The sequence below is a fragment of the Colobus angolensis genome, unplaced genomic scaffold (assembly GCF_000951035.1).
Source record: "Colobus angolensis palliatus isolate OR3802 unplaced genomic scaffold, Cang.pa_1.0 Scaffold56, whole genome shotgun sequence".
NCBI classification, from domain to species: Eukaryota; Metazoa; Chordata; class Mammalia; order Primates; family Cercopithecidae; genus Colobus; species Colobus angolensis.
Window position 1 is genome coordinate 6,111,892 of NW_012119154.1, and position 20,776 is coordinate 6,132,667.

Below are 20,776 nucleotides of genomic sequence, written 5' to 3' on the forward strand. Positions count from 1 at the left end.
GGAGTTAATCATATTCTCTCTACTTTTTAATGTCTGAATTTATCCATAATCTTTTGTTTTATTCTCTAACAGCTAGGATACAGTTTATTGGGGGAATTAAGATGAACTTTGGGATGAAGGCTTGATTTCCATATGATAAACAGCCACTTACATATGTAAGAAGATAATGAAGTCATCTTTCTATTTTTTAAAAGCTCAAATGCGAGAACCTACTAAATTTCTAGTCTGTAAAACAAAGAGCAGAGAAGCATATCTCCCATGAGACAAGAGCATTGTTAGAGTCATTTTCTAGAGTCAGGTAAGCAGAGAAGCTCTCTTTCCTCTCTCCACTGGGGCTTACTACATGCACCTCACAGTTGCGACCAGAGTACTGTGTATGTGTGTGCACACCCTTAACCCATACGGAGAACTGGACAGATAACTGCATGTACAACCCATCCTGAAATGCGAATGCCCACAAGGATCACAGCAAGAAGACTCACTGCCCTCCTCACCATGCTACTGTCAGTGCTGTGACACAAGAGATGTGCTGAGAGGGTACCATGGCTAGCTCCTCACCCACTTTCTTGGAAGAAGCCCCCAGGAAAAGGAAAAGGCAGAATGCCGCGCCATGTGATCACTGCTTACAGCGAAAAGGGCTTAAAACTCACCAGACAGAAACACGGATCTGCCTGATGTAACAGGAGTAACATGGGGCCTCCCTCAGTTCCAAACGTCGGCGCTTTTTCTATGTGCTATGCTTTTCATCTGCCTTCCATACAACAGTGCAAGACAAACCCCAGCTCCCCCACCCTGAAATTTTACAATTTCTAGTTTTTCACACATAAAAGGCTTTACTTAATCATATAAAAATGTAGTCCCCAGCTAGCAAATGACTTCCATCTGGAACTTTAATTTTAAAAAGCCAAAGAACTACACGGGGAATACCTACTCATTGCACAAACATTACAATACATGGCATAGTAAGAAATCATGTTCTTCGCAAAATCAAGCTTTTCTTCAGGCTGAGTGTGTGCGCACACAAGTTCTGTCCTCTCAAAGGGATTCATAAAGTTGTGTTTTAATGGCCCTATTGCACTGCAGGTGCAGGAAAGCTAACTACCACTTTACTGTGATCCAGCACTTCTCAGGATGTTTGGCCAGGACATGTTACTAGGTGGTCATGTTGGAAAAGACTCCCAGAGCCAAATATATTTGGGAAATGCTACCTCTGCCCCACCTGGCAGTATCTATTACTGTCCCTCTAAACAGGTTTCCTATAGCACTACCTGGAGACGCAGTGCTTGATAGCTTTTAAAATTCCTTCTTAACATTCGCTTAGCTTACTGTGCAAGAAAAAAAAACTTACACATAAGTATATAAAAACGATAACTGAGTACATTCAGACTATGAAACACTACTTAGCAATAAAAAGGACTAAACTACTGATACACACAACAACTTAGATGGCCATTATGCTACTGAAAAAAAGCCAATCTCAAAAGGTTATATACTATATGATTGCATTTATATAACATTCTCAAAATGACAAAATTATAGACAAAATATAAAGTGGTTGCCAAGGATTAGGGATGGTAGGGGAAGGGTGTGGGTGTGATTCTAAAGGGGTAGCGGGAGGGAGATCCTTGCAGTGATGACATAATTCTGTATCTTAACTGTGGTGGTGGTTACAAAAATCTATACCATAACATACATTGTGCCAATGGCAATTTCCTGGTTTTGCTACTGTACTATAATTATGTGAGAAACCGAGTGAAGAGTACACCAAAACATCACTGTACTAGCTCTGTAACTTACTGTAAAACAAAAATCATTTCAAAATAAAGTTAAAAAAATCATGTAAAACTATATACACACACAAATGAGGGCACACAAGTCTGGTAAAACTGTTGACTGAACCAATGTCAATTGCCTGGCTTTAATACTATAATAAAAATACAAGATATTCCTATTGGGGGGATAGATATAAAGAACTTTTCTGTGCATTTTTCTTTGCAACTTCATATCTATAGTTATTTCAAAATTAAAAAAATAAAGTTAATAAAAGCACAGAAACAAAAACAAAACATTCTTATGCACAGATACACACACACATACACATACCTGAAAAATTAGAGAACAGTCTTGTGTAGGAAGAGAATCTGTTTTTAAGCAGCCATTGCTGTGTTTCCTGGATCGTAGCTGAAGGCTGAATTTGCTATTAACAATGAAAATGAACATAAATAAAAGGAACCATTCAAACTTAGAACACTTGAACAATTAACACAGAAAGCCTCGGAGTTTGAAGTAAAAAACACCCAAAAAGAGCATGAGTCTGACTCCAGCAACCCAAATAATGATGCAGGCCCTTGTCAGAAACTTAAACATGATACACAATGGGATGCTATTCAGCCATTAAAAAAAGAGAAAAATCATGCAGCTGCTAATGAAATCATCTTTTGCAGCAACATGGACAACATGAACATTTCATTGTCTTAAGTGAAATAAGCCAGGCACAGAAAGACTTATATTCTCACTTATATGTGGGAGCTAAAAAATTTGAACACATGAAGGTAGAGGTAAGAGAGTGGAAAAATAGGTAACAGAAATTGGGAAGAATGGGTAAGGGATAAGAGACAGGATGAGAAGAACTGGATTAAAGGGTACAAACAAACATACAATAAAATAGAAGGAGTAAATTCAATATCTGATAGCAGAGTAGGATGATTATACCTAAAAAAAATGTACTCAGGTGATGGACACCCTAAATATCCTGACTTGATTACCACACATTATATACATGTAACAAAACTTCTCACCTACTCCATAAATTTCCACAAAAAAACAAAACTTTAAAATGTAGGACCCTGAAAGCATCAGACAGTTTTAGTAGAAAGATACTTACTTCACCAGAGCCCTGTGAAGCTCCATCTCCCTGATGATTTGGGGAAGAAGAATTGCTGGGGAGAAAGGAGAAAGAAGGAAATGATGATTTTTGTAATGCATATATGTTTTTAATCAAGGCATTAAAAGCTGTTTATGCAAATTTCAAGTAAGGCAACAGTGGGAGACAGCTATGAAAGTCTGCAACAAAAATGCAAGCGCAACAGCTTAGGGTGTGGATATGATGACGAAATTAAGACACAGAAGACTGTGTCTTAATTTGTGCCTTCTTCTGTTCTAGTAGGAAATTCAAGTTTTGGGAAACAAAATGGCTTCCCCAATTATCTTCGGGGATGCCAAGGAAAATGAAGGATACACATTAATTTTTTTCTTTTGTTGAGACAGAGTCTCGCTTTGTCGCCCAGGCTGGAGTGCAGTGGTGGGATCTCAGCTCACTGCAAGCTCTGCCTCTCGGGTTCACGCCATTCTCCTGCCTCAGCGTCCGAGTAGCTGGGACTACAGGCGCCCGCCACCGCGCCCGGCTAATTTTTTTGTATTTTTAGTAGAGACGGGGTTTCACTGTGTTAACCAGGATGGTCTCCATCTCCTGACCTTGTGATCCACCCGCCTCAGCCTCCCAAAGTGCTGGGATTACAGGCTTGAGCCACCACGCCCGGCCTACACATTAATTTTTAAAAGTTAGGGGGAAAAAATACAAAACATCAAATTAGATAAACAGTTGAAAATAACTGCAAAAAAAAAAAAATGAGCTACAAGAAATAGTATAACGATCCTAAGCAAAAATATAAAATTATACTCCTTTAAGTAATACATATATCTAAGACTGATGAGGGTGAATTTCAAGAGAACAAAAGAAATTAACTTGTACCACTATCCTTGTGCTTCTAAGTAAAATGAAATGAAAACTCCACAGGGAGTAGGGCTACCTTCTGGCTCTTGAGCACCAGCTCCTTTCTTAGCCCCCGCGCCTCAATTGCTTAGGTTTATTATCTTGATTATTTATATCCTTCCTACCCATAAGAACTTAAGTTCCTTCATACGGAGGTCTGTTTGGTCACTAACGTATCGGAACACTTAGAACAGTGCTGGGAACACAGTGAGTTCTCCAGCCTACTAGTGAGTACATAAACTTACAGCTCACCTTTAAAGCCATAATCATTTTCTAAGATTATTCAGACTGGACTGACGAGGAAACTATTCTAAGCCCTCAGAAATGGTAACCTACTGGTCCTCTGGTCACTCCTCTAAGTTGCTGAGTCCAAGGGTATGTTTCTACTCTCAAAGCATAATAGCCTACATGACAACAAGCTGCCTTCTCAGTTTATCCATCTCCTCAGAGGGAGAGCACATTTCTGCTTGCTTTCTCATCAGACCTTGTCAGCATGACCTGAGAACCTTTTCCTTTGTGGTCTTAGCTTTCATAATTTTCCTCCCCAACAAGAAACTTCCTAAAAAATAGGGAACTTCTGATGCGAATTACCCTGCATCAGTTCTGCAGCAAAGCCCTGGAATGGAAAGCCTCCATGGGGTACCGCTGCACCTTCAAGATGCCCCAAATGCAGTCTCCTGCTCCCACCCCGAGCTCACTCTAAACTCTTGCCAGTCAAGGCTGGATAACAGAATAAAGAGTCCACCATTTCCATTCCTAAAACCACAGCAAATCTGTAGAAACGGAAAGGTCTTCCCTTAAAGATTCAATTAAAAAAATAGTGTATCTATTGGGAAAGAAAAGAAATACTGCAGAAAATAACCCATTTGATATAAGCATTATAGACAAGTGAATGAACTTAGTAACAAACTGACTTTGTCCTTCTCTCTTTACCTATAGACACTGTTAATGTTGTCTTTAATCTCACAAAGAATGTATCTTGGCTATATCTTGAAAATGGCCCCATGTCTACAATTACCATAGCTGTGACTATGTAAGGCACAAGGGGCTTGGAGTAAAAAAGGCTGGTAGGCGAAAAAAAGACAATGATTGTCCTCTGCCACCGAGATACAGGCTATTTCCCCTTACTATTTCCTTCAGGTACAATATAAACAAAAGGCTGCTGTACATGGAGAGATGGGGAAATGAAGGCACATAAGCATTAGTTAGCTGCAGGCACATGATCACGCAAACCAGATACCTGTCTGGGACACTGCAAGTGCTCTGCTGTGGGGAGGTGAAAGTGGGCGCTGGGGAAGGGCTGTTATTCACATAGGCTGTGGGGGCATCGGGCCACGGAGAACACTAAGGACAGAAACAGAAATAAATTAATGATATGCTTTTAAAATATGTGGAAGAAATATTTTTGTAATTCACTCACTAGCCAAATGCAAGATTATAAAATGCGAGACAGCTGACATTTATCAAGCAACCTCACAGACACATGTCAAATTTACTTCTGTGTGGCAAAGAAAAGTTTTACCTGCTGTGTGCGTCTAGACACTGATTAAAGAAGACCTAAAGTGATGACAGCAGCAAATATTTATAAAGGCATTTAAAATACAGGCTTAAGTATAATTTGCTTTCAAGAGCTTTCTCCTCCCTCTTTACCAGTGTCCTCTTTATCAGTTTCCCAACAGGACCCTATCAAGATTTAAGAATGGCGAAGACAAGAAAGAATTTATAAGCAACATCTGACATCACATGGTGACCTGAAACATGGCTCTGACCTAACTAGTGCTCAATTTTGCCCTCTTGCCCAATGAGCAGTCTCACCAGTACCCATTTGCTTCTTTGATACCTCTAAAGAGTAATAATCCTCAAGACAGACCAGACAGACCCAGCATCAAAATATATCAACTGTGTACAGTACTGCCTCTCTCTCTCTCTCTCTCCTCTCTCTCTCTGTTTTATATTTTCTGGAAGGGTTAAGGTGAACTTTAGTATTTTTCAGCTGCAGGCAAAATTCTGACCAGAAAGAAACAGAACAAAGACACGGAGGTACATGAACTATTACAATTAGGAGAGTTGAAAAAGTCAAAGTCAAAAGCATGCTAAGCATGCCAGGGTAATCTCAAATACGAATCTTCAAACTTGACATATAGACATCACATGATGTGACTTCACTATACAGGTATTCTTTCTAAAAACCAATGGATCTGAGGACTCAGTTTCAAGGGTCCCCTTTCATAATCATCCTTCTCTCATTTTACACAAGAAAGGCATCACATCTAACCATAGCCTTGGGGTTTTAAGACTTTCCCAGGCTGGACATGGTGACTCATACCCCTAATCCCAGCACTTTGGGAGGCCAAGGCAGCAGCCCAGGATAGCTCAGGATAGCTTGAATTCAAGACCAGCTTGGGCAACATAGTGAAACCCTGTTTCTACCAAAAAATAAAAACAATAAAATAAACATGAGGCTGGGCGCAGTGGCTCACGCCTGTAATACCAACACTCTGGGAGGCTAAAGCAGGTAGATCACAAGGTCAGGAGATTGAGACCATTCTGGCTAACATGGTGAAACCCCATCTCTACTGAAAATACAAAAACTTAGCTGGGCATAGTGGCGCGCACCTGTAATCCCAGCTACTCGGGAGGCTGAGGCAGGAGAATCGCTTGAACCCAGGAGGCGGAGGTTGCAGTGAGCCGAGAACATGCCATTGCACTCCAGCCTGGGCAACAGAGTGAGATTCCATCTCAAAAATAATAAAAAATAAATTAAAAAATAAATAAAATAAATAAAATGAAGAAAGACTCTCCCAAAGCCACGCTAAAGACACTAGGATTAAAAAAAAAAACAAAATAGCCAGGTGTGTTGGTGCACACCTGTCGTCACAGCTACTTGGGAGTCTGAGGCAGGAGAATCACTTGAATCCGGGAAGGGGAGGCTGCAGTGAGCCATGACTGCACCACTGCACTCCAGCTTGGGTAACAGAGTGAGACCCCCATCTTGAAAAAAAGAAAAGAAAAAGTACATAACTCTAATGACAAGTTTTTCTGTAAGTCAGGTGATTTTCAACTATTTGCTATCAAAATAATTCAGGAGGACCTACTGTCAACTGACATATATTGAAATAATCTAGTAGATCACACAAAAATGTCCCTGGGATTTTTGACAGATGATTCAAAAGGACTTCCAGGACCTAAATGGCATTGCTGAAAGAAAAAACAAAATTTCTCATATCTATAAAATTCTAGAAGTTATATTCTACTCTGTCTCATCATTCAAGATGCACTTCCAATAATATTTCTATTTTTACATTTAATAAATATTCATCAAAATCTGTAGGGTTTGTTGTTTTGATAAATTGGTACTAATAAGTTTTAAATATCTTGACTGAGTTAAGAGGCTATGGTCATAGCAAATTTTTAAAATTAAATTTCAATTTATGTAAATTTTTTGAAAGGTAATTTTTTTAGGGTGATCATTTAAAAATTTCAGTTTGGTCATCTGAAGCCTCAGGAAGAAAAAATAAAAATAAATAAAAAAATTTTTAAAGATTTTCAGGCATAAAACTATGTCATATTAAGATAAAATTTAAGGGGAGTGAATTAGAAACATGAGACCAAGAAGGAAGAACAGAGTAAAATTTTGGATTTAATGAATTTTTTGAATGAACAATAGCAGTGGTCAAACTGCTATGGCATTTAGATTCCATAGGATGCACCTCAAGAGTAATGTTACAATTTTATCTTAAATTGTAAATACAAATCGCCACCATGCCAGAACATTGCTTCCTTTGCAGCTATTTAAATTTATGATGAAAAATTTTATGATGAAAACTTTCAGATGTCAGTCTGGAAAGGTTCAAGTGTATCCTTTCTCAAAATTCTTTTGAGGCCGGGCATGATGGCTCATGCCTATAATCCCAGCACTTTCGGAGGCCAAGGTGGGAGTATCATTCTGAGGCCAGCCGTTGGAGATCAGCCTGAGGAACACAGCAAGAACCTGTCTCAACAAAAATTTAAAAAGTACTCAGGCATGGTAGTGTGTGCCTGTAGGCCTAGCTACTCAGGAGGCTGAGGTGGAAGGATCACTTGAGCTAAGGAGTTTGAGGCTGCAGTGAACTTTGATCACACTACTGCACTCCAGGCCCAGGTGACTAGGCAAGACACTGTCTCTAAAAAAATTTAAAAATTATTTTGAGTAGGTAAGTGTCAAGACCACTGGTGTAATGGAGCTAAGAAACTGTGAAGCACACTGAGGGCAGAAATTAAGTCTCACCAGTGGTTACAGGGGCTTAAAACGCTTGTCTGACATCCATCAAAAGCAATGGATACATGGAAAATAATCTCAACTACCCAATTATTTATCCCCTTAAAAATAAGAAAAATGACTGCAGACTTATTACTTCTATTATCAGTCAACTTTCAAAAAAGAAATCTAATTTAGCTGGAGAGCTTTGAATAAACTTATTGCATGGCATACCAACTTTGCTATAAAATACATTTTACACAACAATGCCCATTCTTTTAAAAGTACGGCCTTTTAAGCCAGGTGAGATGGCACACACACACCTGTGGTCTGACTACTCAGAAGTCTGAGGCAGGAAGACTGCTTGAGGAGTTGGAGGCCAGCCTTGGCAACACAACAAAAGCCCATCTCAAACAAAACAAAACAAAACAACTAGACCCTTGTTTTTCTTTCCATCTTACAAAGTATCACCTCCTCAGTTTACACTGTTTGATGAACCCAAGACCCTGTGAGCTGACTAGCAAATCTAATCATGGGCATCACACACTGTCGCCTCACCTCTACTATCTGAAAGATTTTCCTGCTGCAACATCCCCTCCACATGTAAAATATAACACAGCATAACAGGCACATATAAATAATATCAACCATTTAATATTAAAAGTATCAAGTCTCTCTAATCTTTTGGTAATTATTGCCAGCCATTTGAAGAAATGAAGTCATCAAAAAGCTTCAAGTTAGCATGGCAGAGTAATGTAGAAACATTAAGTTTACCAAAACTCCGTAAAATTTCACTTTTAGGTATTTAGATTCTTCTAACATTCGAAAAGCAAGCAATGGTGCAGTGCCTATGCTCCTGAAGATAGTCTGTAATTCATAATGGTGCCAGCAATGCCTGGCCTGCGCTCATAGTTACGGTTTCAGTACACCGTGAACACAGTCCCTCCCCAGGTAAAGAATGATCACCCATTTTAGGCTGTAGAAATTGGCAGTCATCATTTGAGCCAATCATATACAGCTCAGAGATGAAGACCAACAGACACACTAAGAGTTTTATTGTACAGCATCTCCTGGTAACCAGTAGTGACTATTCATTGTGGGACCATTTCATTTGGCATCTTTTCGACTCTAACAGTAAATCTGGATATCCCTTTTTACTGAAAGCCAATTGTAACAAGACAAAAACTCTATGAAACGTTGGCCTTCCTTTGCAGAAATTTGAAGAAACATATGAAATCCTGCAAACTTTCTTTTTTAAGGGATCAATCTGTACCCTGCTTTTTTAAAAACAGGTTTTCAAAATGAGCTCTAACCACCCCTAGAAGCATCTGAACAAAATCAAATACAGCCAGGGCAGCAAGCAATACACGACGAAGATGTGAAATCCCAGGCCAGTGAACTGCTGACGTTTTGCATACTTTAGACTTGAGTTAAGCATCATTAAGAATTTACCAACAGTTTTCCCATCTTCAAATTACATCTGGGCTATAATGAATTTCTTTTACTTAGGAATTACCAGAACCCACTTCTTTACTAGTTAAATGGTTTATAACAGGAGAGGAAAAGTGAGTTACCAGAATCCCCCCCACAAAGAAGTTTACTAAGAACCACTGGTGGGTCTTCAGCTGGGAAATCAGAAAAGGATAAAAACAAAATTGCTGTGGTGGGTATTTTAGGAAAGAATATACAGCTGTTTTAACAATCTTTGATTCGAATTAAAAAAAAAAGAAAGCCCAGTTAAAGAAAATGTAATGCGTGCTTCCAGCGGCACTAGGATGAGTACAATTTCAATTTCATTGCATAGAGAAGCACTAAAACATTTTTATTCAATACTATAATTGGAAATGAGTTTCTTGTGATAGTGCTTATGACAGTAACATTCAAAGTCTACATTTAACCACAGTAATTGTGATATGTATAAGAGTGAAAAATCCTCTGGCACTTTAATAGTGCAAAGACTGCAAGAGTGAATACAGCAGTCATGAATTCTTCAATGTTCTGTGTTTACATTTACTGAAGGTATGTAGCTGATCTAAGTTTGCAAAGCAGGATCATCCTTTGTGGACTAATAGATGAATAGTCATGTCATAAAATAAAGATTTGCTATACTTAACCGGACAAACCACATATTCAACCAGATGACCCTGACTGCATATTGAGGGGGACCCAGGTCTAAGTGTAGCAAGGTACACTACTTTGGCCTGAAGCATTAATTCACAATGCAAGTGCCAAGAAGAAACATGAATCCCATCAGTTTTTTTTTTTCTACCAGTGCTGCCAAACAGGCTTTTAGAAGCATAGACAGACACACATTTTTATGCTACATGCAGAAAAATGTGACAAAGAACTGCACGTGTTAATGTCAAGCTTGCTGCCATCATCTAACTGTCCACAAAATATTCTTATCAAGTATACATATGAGAAAGCAAGACCCTTTTCAGTTACACAAAAATAATAGCTAATTTACTAAAGAAAGTATTTTCAATTAATTTCAGTGCTCCTGAAGGAGGTGTGTGTGTGAAGGACAGAGGGAGGGAAGGAGGAAGGGAAGGAGTCAGGGAGGGAATACATATCTCTGAGTGTCTTTTTTTCCCTCCAAAACCACCCAATATGGTCAACATTGTTTTTTGCTTTGTTTTAAAGTGTTAGATTTAGGAAATTTTCCTCAGTGAGGAACAAACAGAAGCAGGAAGTCTAAACAAAAGCAAATTAAATCAAGACATGGACATCAAAAACAATTTTGGCTTTACTTTGCGGTGGAAGTTGGTCCTATATCTAACACTGCACAAGGTTTCTTGCACAATGAAAAGAGAAGCAGAAGTCCCTTACACTGCCTCGCTTTGCCAGAGAATCACCGTAGTCTGCTGGCAAAGTCCGCTTGCTGGACTTTTTCTGCTCATGTTCAACTGCATCTTCAATTATAGGCTCAAGCCTCATCTGGACAAACACCAAAGATTGGGATCAATGTCTTTTCATTATACAAAGAAAGAGATCTAATACCCTGTTTCATGTCTCTTCAGTCCAATTAAACAAATGTATGACTAACAGGATTCAAAGTTAAAGAAAATGCAAAACCCCAGCAGTGACAAAAATTGGACTTTCTAGGCCCCAACTTAAGTCTCTTGCCAACTTCAAAGTTTTTAAGGTCTGTTTCTAAGACCTCATTGGGATTTCAGCATCTTCATTTAAGATCCCACCCAGGAAACAGGCTAACAGAATCCCCAAATTTAAATATTTTCCCCACAAATTTCACAGACAATAACATGTCAAACTTCCACCCAATCTTCCCCAACCCTTTTGTAGCAAAACTCATCTTAGAAATAGACTAATATGCAACCTTTGCTTCTCTTCCAAAACCAAATGCTGCACTACATTACCTCTGTGAGGATTGTGGTATCATAGGACGGCTGATACTTTTCTTTTTCATGAGCTGTTCTCTTCTCCATCTTCTCTCGGTCAGTTTTTTGTTTCCTGTCTGCACCTTTAGGCTTAAAAACAAAGTATACTATTTCATCCATCAGGCTGCAGACACACAGCTTTATAGGCAAAACTGAGCCTTAATTACGGAAAACCCAGGTTCTCTCTCTTACCTTAAAAACTTTGATTTGGCAGCTAGCTGAGTGTAGATGATCTGTGTATTCCCCATTTTCGTTCTGCTTAAATGTGTCAACCTGGATCCTAAAGGGCACTCCCTTTTCACCTCCGTGCTTCCGTGGAGTAAATTCTGTGCTGATGCAGTGTACCTATAAAATGATTCAGGCTGAAATGGATTCAAAGACCTACCACTGGTTATTTTTCTATTTTGTTCCCTCTTGAGTGACTTGACACCACTATAAATTCAAGATCCTTTAAAATGAACTCATCACACATATTAGCCAAATTATCTATGAACCTAATTGTTTTTAAGATATGGCTTCCCTCTCACAAATCCAGCTGAGCCTCTCCAGACTTTCTGAGCTCTTGCCCATCACAATGCCTCTCCTCTAATGCGGACTTGGCTCTCATCAGGGGTACAACACTACACTAGCTTCCTATGTATACTGCCCACCCCCACCTGGGACTGCCTGCTAATCTCAGACCCAGGGTCCTAAGCCCTGTTCAATCCACAGCAATCTTCACCTCATCATTTAGAGCTTCTGTTGTTTGTCCTCTACTGCCATTACCCCTGCACTACCCAGCCAACCATCTTACTGCCGTTCCTACAGACACTAATTTGTGATACTTTGCCTGGGGAAATTTCATAGTCCAGAAAGCCCACTACCCATCCCATTCTGTATCCATCTAAACTCTTTGGTCAACTCTTCAAAGTCCATTCAGGATCCAGAGGGCAATACTCATTTTCCACCTCTCCTGCCCTGTCTCCTAATACCCACCCTGGATGACATCCTTAGGGTTTCACACAGAGTTAACAGCAAGACCTTGGTCATTTCTGACTGCTACACATCCCCTCTTCTAATGATTCACTATTAAAACTGATCTCTGTAATATGACAATACAACCTGAGATGTAACGCCAGGTCTTGTATCACTCTGATTTACTACATAACTAGTTGCCTTATAGACAAACACCAACAGTATGAGTTTATATCAATATTTGGCTGATATAAACCATGCCCCCAGTGATTTAACTGATGGAGAATAATATTGGTAGAATACCAAAAGGCAAAATACAAGTTATTTTTTACAGTTCATGCAAAGCATAGCTTATGTAGGCTGGTCAGCAAGTAAGTGGTTTTCCTCTTGTATATATTACCTACCTGGCAGTTTAAATTTCACCACATACAAATTTGAACATTCTGGGTATTAGAATTACTATTTTTTTAAAAATACAGAATAATGATATTATAGTTACTTTTAAAAAATCATCTCTTAGAGAAGTGATATTTATGGATGAAATGGTATGTCTGAAACTTGCTGTAAAGTACTCTAACAGGCTGGGCACGGTGGCTCACACCTGTAATCCCTGCACTTTAGGAGGACAAGGCAGGCGGATTACTTGAGGTCAGGAGCTCAAGACCAGTCTGGCCAACATGGTGAAACCCCCATCTCTACTAAAAATACAAAAATCAGTCAGGCATTGTGGTGCACACCTGTAATCCCAGCTACTCAGTAGGCTGAGAGATGAGAATTCCTTGAATCTGGGAGGCGCAGATTACAGTGAGCCAAGATCAAGCCACTGTATTCCAGCCTGGACGACAGAATGAGACTCCATCTCAAAAAAACAAAACAAAACAAAAAAACCGTGCTCCAACAATAAAAAAGGGGGAAGAAACTACAAAAAACTGCTAAAGCCAGGTGACAGTTACATGGACAATTAATCACCATTATTATCCTATTTGTAGAGGTTTGAATTTTTCAGTATTAGAATGTTTTTAAAATAATGCTAGAAGGAATTTTAAAACCTCAATCTTTTTTCAATTGTATCCTCTTAAATAGCAGCTTTTGTTCAAGAGAAATATCTCATGAAAAACAGACATTTTCATTATTGGGACTACTAGTGGTAAAAATAACATTTGAATAATGCTTTACATATCATAGAATGTCTTCATATATGTTAGTTTAAAATAGGATGAACTTACTAGATTAAACCTAACTATGCATACAGAAAGACACTCAACATAGTTTACAAATAGGCATTTCAAGGAAATGATACTGTATCAAAAATTCAATCCTGCCATGACCTAAACAACTAGGTTAGTATGCTTCTAATAATGTAAAAATCCAAACCTGAATGAAAGCAGAGGTGCGTTTTGCTGGGTCCCACAGAAATTCAACCGCATTTAACTGGCTTGGATTTGTCCTTGTGTCAATTATTCCCACAGACATTGGAATATCTATGTTTTAAAAAGAAGTTACATAAAAACTCATCCACTTTAAATAACTTAAAAACTTACAACCTATTATATTCTAATGAAATAATTGTAACTGCTTTAAACTCTGTCCTTCAATGGTCTCCATGATCAACTTCCTCAACATCGAAACCTACCCTAAATGAGTATCACAGTTTCCCCTACCATGGTTTGTATTTCATTTTTTTAAGAATATGATAAGGCTGAGCGCGGTGGCTCATGCCTGTAATCCCAGCACTGTGGGCGGCCAAGGCAGGCGGATCACCTGAGCTCAGGAGTTTGATATCAGCCTGGCCAACATGGTGAAACCCCAACTCTACTAAAAATACAAAAATTAGCCGGATGCAGTGGCACACGCCTGTAGTCCCAGCTACTCAAAAGGCTGAGGCACAAGAATCGCTTGAACCCAGGAGGTGGAGGTTGCAGTGAGTCAAGATCACGCCACTGCACTCCAGCCTGGGTGACAGAGCAAAACTCCGTCTCAAAAAGAAAACAAAAGATAGATGGTACCAGTTTACAATTAAATGGTTTCAAAATCATATAATCCCGGGTTCACATTAGTTTAGCACCAAAAAGTTACTTGACTTTTTAACTATAAAGCAACTCTCTCGGTTCTTTATAATACAAGGATGGGAAAAAAATAAAAAAAAAAAATGTATACATGCATACATATATATATATATGTGGGTGTATGTATATATAGAAAACAACTCTAAAGACACAAGGTGAATGTATATATAGGAAACAACTCTAAAGACACAAGATCCTAGCCAGGTATGGTGGCGCATGCCTGCAATCCCAGCTGCTCGGGAGGCTAAGGCAGGAAAATCACTTGAAGATGGGAGGTGGAGGCTGCAGTGAGCCAAGATCATGCCACTGCACTTCATCCTGGGTGAGAGAGCAAGGCTCTGTCTCAAAAAAAAAAAAAAAAAAAGACAAGACATAAAATCCACAAACACCAAAACTTTCCCCACACAAGTAATTCATGATGCCCACATAACACATTACTGGGCTTAGCTAAACAAGGCCCTCATCTCCATGGTCTTTTGATCACTGCCTGTACCTAAATCAAGAAGTCTGTCTCCTGGGCGATTCCACTTCCATCCTTCAAGTTGCTGATGCTCTGTGTATTGTAGCCGTCTGTCATGGAATACAACCCTTATGATGCTCTGTGGAATAAGTGGGGAAAATGAGTACTTTTAAACTGCTCCAGCTAAAATGCAGGACCATTTCTACTCCTTAGGTGTTAACCTGTAGCAGTAGAACATATACAACCAGATTCTGTTTTAAACATTCCATAAGTGAACTCTTTTGCCCTTGGATACCTGGATTACAGTACAATTACTTGGTGCAAAGAATTATAACTCAAAAATTAAAATTATAAATAAAATGGTAACTTAGGTATTGATTTGATAAAATAATTTGTTATTGCAATTCAAAATTAAGGTTCTTCCCACTAAAATTAATGAGCAAGAATTACATTCCTATAAAGAAAATACCAGATGCACACAGGAGTTATTAAAAATGAAAACACAGAGACAGAGAAACCCAGGCACAATGGTAAAACTTTGTTAACTGAAAATAATAGTTAACAACTGAGTTTTTTTGGCTGGGCGCGGTGGCTCACGCCTGTAATCCCAACTCTTTGGGAGACCGAGGAGGGCAGATCAGGAGGTCAGGAGATCGAGACCATCCTGGCTAACATGGTAAAACCTTGTCTCTACTAAAAACACACAAAATTAGCCGGGCGTGGTGGTGGGCGCCTGCAGTCCCAGCAGCCAATTAAAAGTAGCAATTGTTTTCTTTGAGATAGTTTTAAAAAGAGGCCAATGTGGGAGAAATTTATAGGGCTCAGTGGCTGCTTTATTCCATGCCCATCTTCCTCACCTGCACCCACACCTGCAAGGCCTGCCCAACCAATTACCTAGCACCCACTTCACACCTGACCACAGCAAAGCTCTCATAGTGATGGTGCATAGGCTAGTGGTGGCCCCTAAGACACCAGTGCCAGTGGTTCACATTTGCTAGCCAGCTTGTCTCCAGAAAAAAGTACAGCACAGAAAATATCACAATTCTAATTGTTCCATATTCAGTGAGAACCATACTAAATACATATATTCAGATGAAAACAGTATGAGAATACAGATATTAGACTTCAGAGCTTTACTAAGCCCCATTCTAGGTCAGACTAAAATACTAAAGAAGATAAAAGGAGGATCAAAGTTAGGAAACTACAAGATATATAAGAAAAATTCTAGCATTGTATAGCTCTTTTAGAATTTGTCTAGCAGGTTTTCCAGTTTCTACCAGAAAACCCTACCCAAAAAAGAATGGAAAGGAAAAAAGAAAGGAAAGAAAAGGAAGGGAGGAAGGGAGAGAAAAAGAGAAGGAGAAGGGAGGGAGCGAGGAAAGGAACTTCTTAAATGAAATGGGGAGAAAATCTCATTATCTGAAAGTTCTCCCTAAAAGGAGATTGACTACATTTTCAGAACTAGCAACATGTGATGGGGTCCTAACAATAAGACTGAAAGAAAAAAACAGAACAAAAAAAGACGAAAACAGAACAATCAGAGAAAGCACATTGCTAAATATGTTCAGCACATTCAAGAAGTTCCAAAGCACCTTTGCAAACCTATCGCTTGATCCCTAAGGCTCCCCCCCCGAGATTTAAGTAGTATAGTCGAAGATCCTAGGGCCAGTAAATAAAACTCTAGAAGTTTGAAGCATATTGTAGGGACTCTCTAGCTAAAAAAAGGATGTGATTTCCAAGAAATTCATCCTGCAGTCTTTGGTAGTAGCAGACAGTAGTAGCTCTTAATCCCAGACAAGCTTATAGAATATAACTGGATGCCTGGCACATCCACCAAAAATCATGCAGCTGGCTTATCAAAGATGAAGCCAATGTAAAGTGCTTTAAAAATTAACTCTTTTCAATCAGTGAGCTAAATATTTAGATACTGATGCCTTCAGAATAAGTGGAATATACTTGCCTAGTATACTAACACTTAACTAGTGTTGTGTCAGCGAAACATTTATTGTTAATGGTTTTATAAGTTAATGGTTTTGCTACTAACAGTAGTTCATTATGTCATAATGAGGTGTCATTTTCCCCTTTATTTACTTGCATTAGTTTTGTGTATTAAATGTTTTTACATGTTTTAATTTGCAAGTAAATACAAGGAAGTTGAACTTAAAAGCAGTTATACAACTTAACCCTGCTATTCCAAGTTAATCTGACAGGTATTTCAACCAGCTTGCCAAAATATTTTAAGCATTAGGTATCACCTATCAGACTAATTATTCCCAAATCCTACCACCTATTCAGGGAACTGCCCTGGAAAGCCAGCTCATCTCCACTGATAAATGACAAAGACAATTGCTTCAGAATTGATTTTCTTCAATGCCTTGATGGACACTGAATTTTGGCATTTGGTCTGGATGTCAAAGTTTGTTATATTTTCCTCAGAACACTGAATGGTCATGAATGAGGAACTGAGTTAAAATTACGAATTAGTAAATTCTATAATCCAGCATACACAAAAAAAGCACAAGGGGGAATAGATGAAACAAGACTGGTAAATTGTGGAGAACGTTGAAGTTGGCAGGAGAACTTATAAGAACTCATGATATATACCAGATATATTTATTATATACCACCATATGATGGATATATGTGGACTAATTGTACCATTCTCTTTACTTCCGGGTATGTTCAAATTTTACCATAATAAAATATTTTAAAAATTGTTCTAACATTTTTGGATCCAGTTTTAAAGACCTCAATATAGGGCCCATCAAACCCTACTAAATTTTATTATGGAGTTTACAATTAAAACAACTTTCCAACTCTTTTACACTGATACATTAAAAAAATAAAAAAAAATTAAAAAAAAACCCAGCATCTTACACGTGATGAGGCCCTAACAGTAAGACAAAAAGAAAAACACACACACACACACACAGAACAAAGAAAGACAAAAACAGAACAATCAGAGAAAGCACACTGCTGAATATGTTCTGCACATTCAAGAAGTTCCAAAGCACCTTTGGTAACCTATCATTTGATCCCCAAGTAACCTTCCAGGTGCCCTCCAGGTACTGGGCAGCTGGCTTTCCCAGACATGCCAAATTAGTTAACACACCAAATTTAGATTGCCTGAATTCAATTCCCACCACAAGGCTGTCCTTCCCATGTTTACCCACCAAAAAGGCAGATCCACAGAGGGCAGTGTCTTTCCAATAGAATGCCCTTCCACACTGAGGGCCCAGCAGCACCTGGGCCCTGACATGCCACTCTGTGGGGAGATGGAAAGATCAAGAGAACTTGTCTCTTGCTAACACGTAGTCACATGAGGTTTCACCTTTCCCCAGTTAAGATTCTTTCATTAACCCTGCCCTGTAATGCTATGGAATTTATAACTAGCCATGATGTATGATGGATACAGGCTAGGAGGGGCCGGGGCCAGGGATGGTTCTGAAGATATATCCTAAAGGAACAGGTTAGCTGGAGAACAGCTATGCCTCCTACACCTAGCATGACTGACTTCTTAAGTCAGATACATGGGTAGGGTGAACAGAGATTTCAATTTTTTTAATGAAATTTTACAAGGTAAAGGATTTTTTAAAGTTTTATGCCAACACTGACATTCTTCCCCATATTATCTTTTACTTTTAGAGAGGCTTATAGTTTTTTGTTGTGGTGGTGAGTTTTTTACCCCGTAACTGCAACTAACTTTTCTATTGTTCCTTGATTTCCAAGGGTCTTTCACAATTACTCTACCCAATAATGGCTATAATTCCCATTTTACAGGTGAATAAACAAAATATAGCTCAAGAAGTTAAAAAGTTGTAATACAACAATTATTGAAGTGAAATTAATTTTTTTTAAAACAAAAACTCATTCAATCACAGCAATATCCATTGGGAATTAAAATGGACTGTCCTTACCTTTACTAATTTTCCACTGATCTCAGGCATATCACCCATTTTCCGATTATCCAGCATCCGAATTTCATAAGACTGACCTATTTAAAGAAATTGTGTATCAAAAACAATCCTTATAAAGAACATCACTTTGCTTAACATAATTCAAAATGCATGTTTCTCAGAACATACATTACACAATGATAGTTAACTTGCTAGAGAAGCAAATTCAGGTTGATCCTTCTTTTCCCTGAAAAATCACACCAACCTTCTGTCCTTACATCATTACAGGAGACAAGAGTTTCTCTGTCAATTTATCTTCATCTGCCACTCTCTTACACTAAATTTTTATTATGCTTACATTACCTAAGACTAATTTTTGTAACAGCTTTTCTCAGATATAGTTTACATACCATAAAATTCACATTTTAAAAAAGTGCGTAATTGACTGGTTTTCTGTATAGTCAGAGTTGTACAACCATCACCACTACCAGTTTTAGAACATTTGCATCATCCTAAGAGGAAACATATATTAGTAGTCATTTCCCATCCCTCCCCCACACCCGCCCCCCACCCCCTGCCTGGCCAACTGCTAGCAATCACCAATCTACTTTCTGTCTCTATGATTTGCCCACTCTACTTTTATAAACAGAATCATACAATATGTGGGTATTTGTGCCTTGCTTTATAAACTTAGCAAAATGTTTTCAAGGTTTACCCATATGTAGTATGTGTCAGTCCTTTTTATTGCCAAATAATATTCATTCCTTTTTATTGCCTAATACTAGTCCATTGTGTAAAGAACATACCAAATTTTGTTTATCCATTCATCAGTTGATGGATATTTGGGTTGTTTCCACTTTAAATATTCATTAGAAAACACATTCACACATCAATCTAGATAATTAGGAAATTGCTGCAAAAAAATTAATAATGTACTCCAAATCCACAAAAAATGATTTCTGGATTATGTTATTAAATAATAAAAATGACAGTATAATTTGGCATGTAGAAAATCAGTAAAAATTAAAGAATGCTTATAATATCACATGAAGTTGAGAATCTTTATAACTACCAATACCTTGTCCATGCTCCCAGGGGGCTTACAGAAAAATATATAAAGGATTCTAGAGTATAGGATCAAAATTCATCAAGGGGTTATCAAAATACAACTACATCACTCCAAGGCTGGTGAAGGAAAACAACATATATACAGTCTGTTACAAAGAAAACTTGCTTATATTCATTCAACAGACAGAGAAACACTAAAAAACACCTTCATGGCAAGAGACATTTTTAAAAAGTTAAGGCACAGATTGGAAGAAGATATATGCAGTATATTTAACAATGGATCTGTATTCTGAAAACAGTAAGAAATAATTTTCAAAATGAAGAATACGAAGTTTTGAAAAATACACCATTTATATTTAAAATTACACTCAACCTCACAAGAATTTAGGAAATAAAAATTAACAAAAGGTTTATGCTGATTATCAGATCAATAAGAAATATTTATTTTTATTTATTTATTTATTTTGACAAGGAGCTGCGCTCTGTCGCCCAGGCTGGAATGCAGTGGCGCAATCTCGGCTCACTACACCCTCCGCCTCCCAGGTTCAAGCAACTCTCCCTGCCTCGGACTCCCAAGTAGCTGAGATTACAGGTGCCCGCCACCACGCCCAGCTAATTTTTGTATTATTTTTTAGTAGAGACAGGGTTTCGCCATGTTGGCCAGGCAGATCTTGAACTCCTGACCTCAGGTGATCCACCTGCCTCAGCCTCCCAAAGTGCTGGGATTACAGGTGTGAGCCACCGCACCTGGCCATAAGAAGTATTTAATTAGGCTGGGCCCGGTGGCTCACGCCTGTAAACCCAGCACTTTGGGAGGCCGAGGCAGGCAAACCACGAGGCCAGGAAATAGAGACCATCCTGGCTAACACGGTGAAATCCCATCTCTACTAAAAACACAAAAAATTAGCTGGGTGTGGTGGCACGC

General features: G+C 38.6%; 1 protein-coding gene across 2 annotated transcripts in view; it reads right to left on the reverse strand.

Moving 5' to 3' along the window:
• Window positions 1–20,776, reverse strand: part of UBP1 (upstream binding protein 1 (LBP-1a)) — a 52,381-nt gene that overhangs the window by 9,707 nt on the left and 21,898 nt on the right. The window contains exons 3-11 of one of the 2 annotated variants that reach the window (XM_011961553.1): window positions 18,805–18,881; window positions 14,921–15,026; window positions 13,736–13,842; window positions 11,600–11,752; window positions 11,387–11,497; window positions 10,839–10,946; window positions 5,013–5,116; window positions 2,885–2,939; window positions 2,104–2,197 (exon numbers count right to left, since the gene is read on the reverse strand). In XM_011961553.1, the coding sequence (XP_011816943.1) occupies window positions 2,104–2,197; window positions 2,885–2,939; window positions 5,013–5,116; window positions 10,839–10,946; window positions 11,387–11,497; window positions 11,600–11,752; window positions 13,736–13,842; window positions 14,921–15,026; window positions 18,805–18,881 (915 nt within the window). The remainder of the gene's footprint in view (window positions 1–2,103; window positions 2,198–2,884; window positions 2,940–5,012; window positions 5,117–10,838; window positions 10,947–11,386; window positions 11,498–11,599; window positions 11,753–13,735; window positions 13,843–14,920; window positions 15,027–18,804; window positions 18,882–20,776) is intronic. The other variant, XM_011961554.1, reaches the window with a different exon arrangement.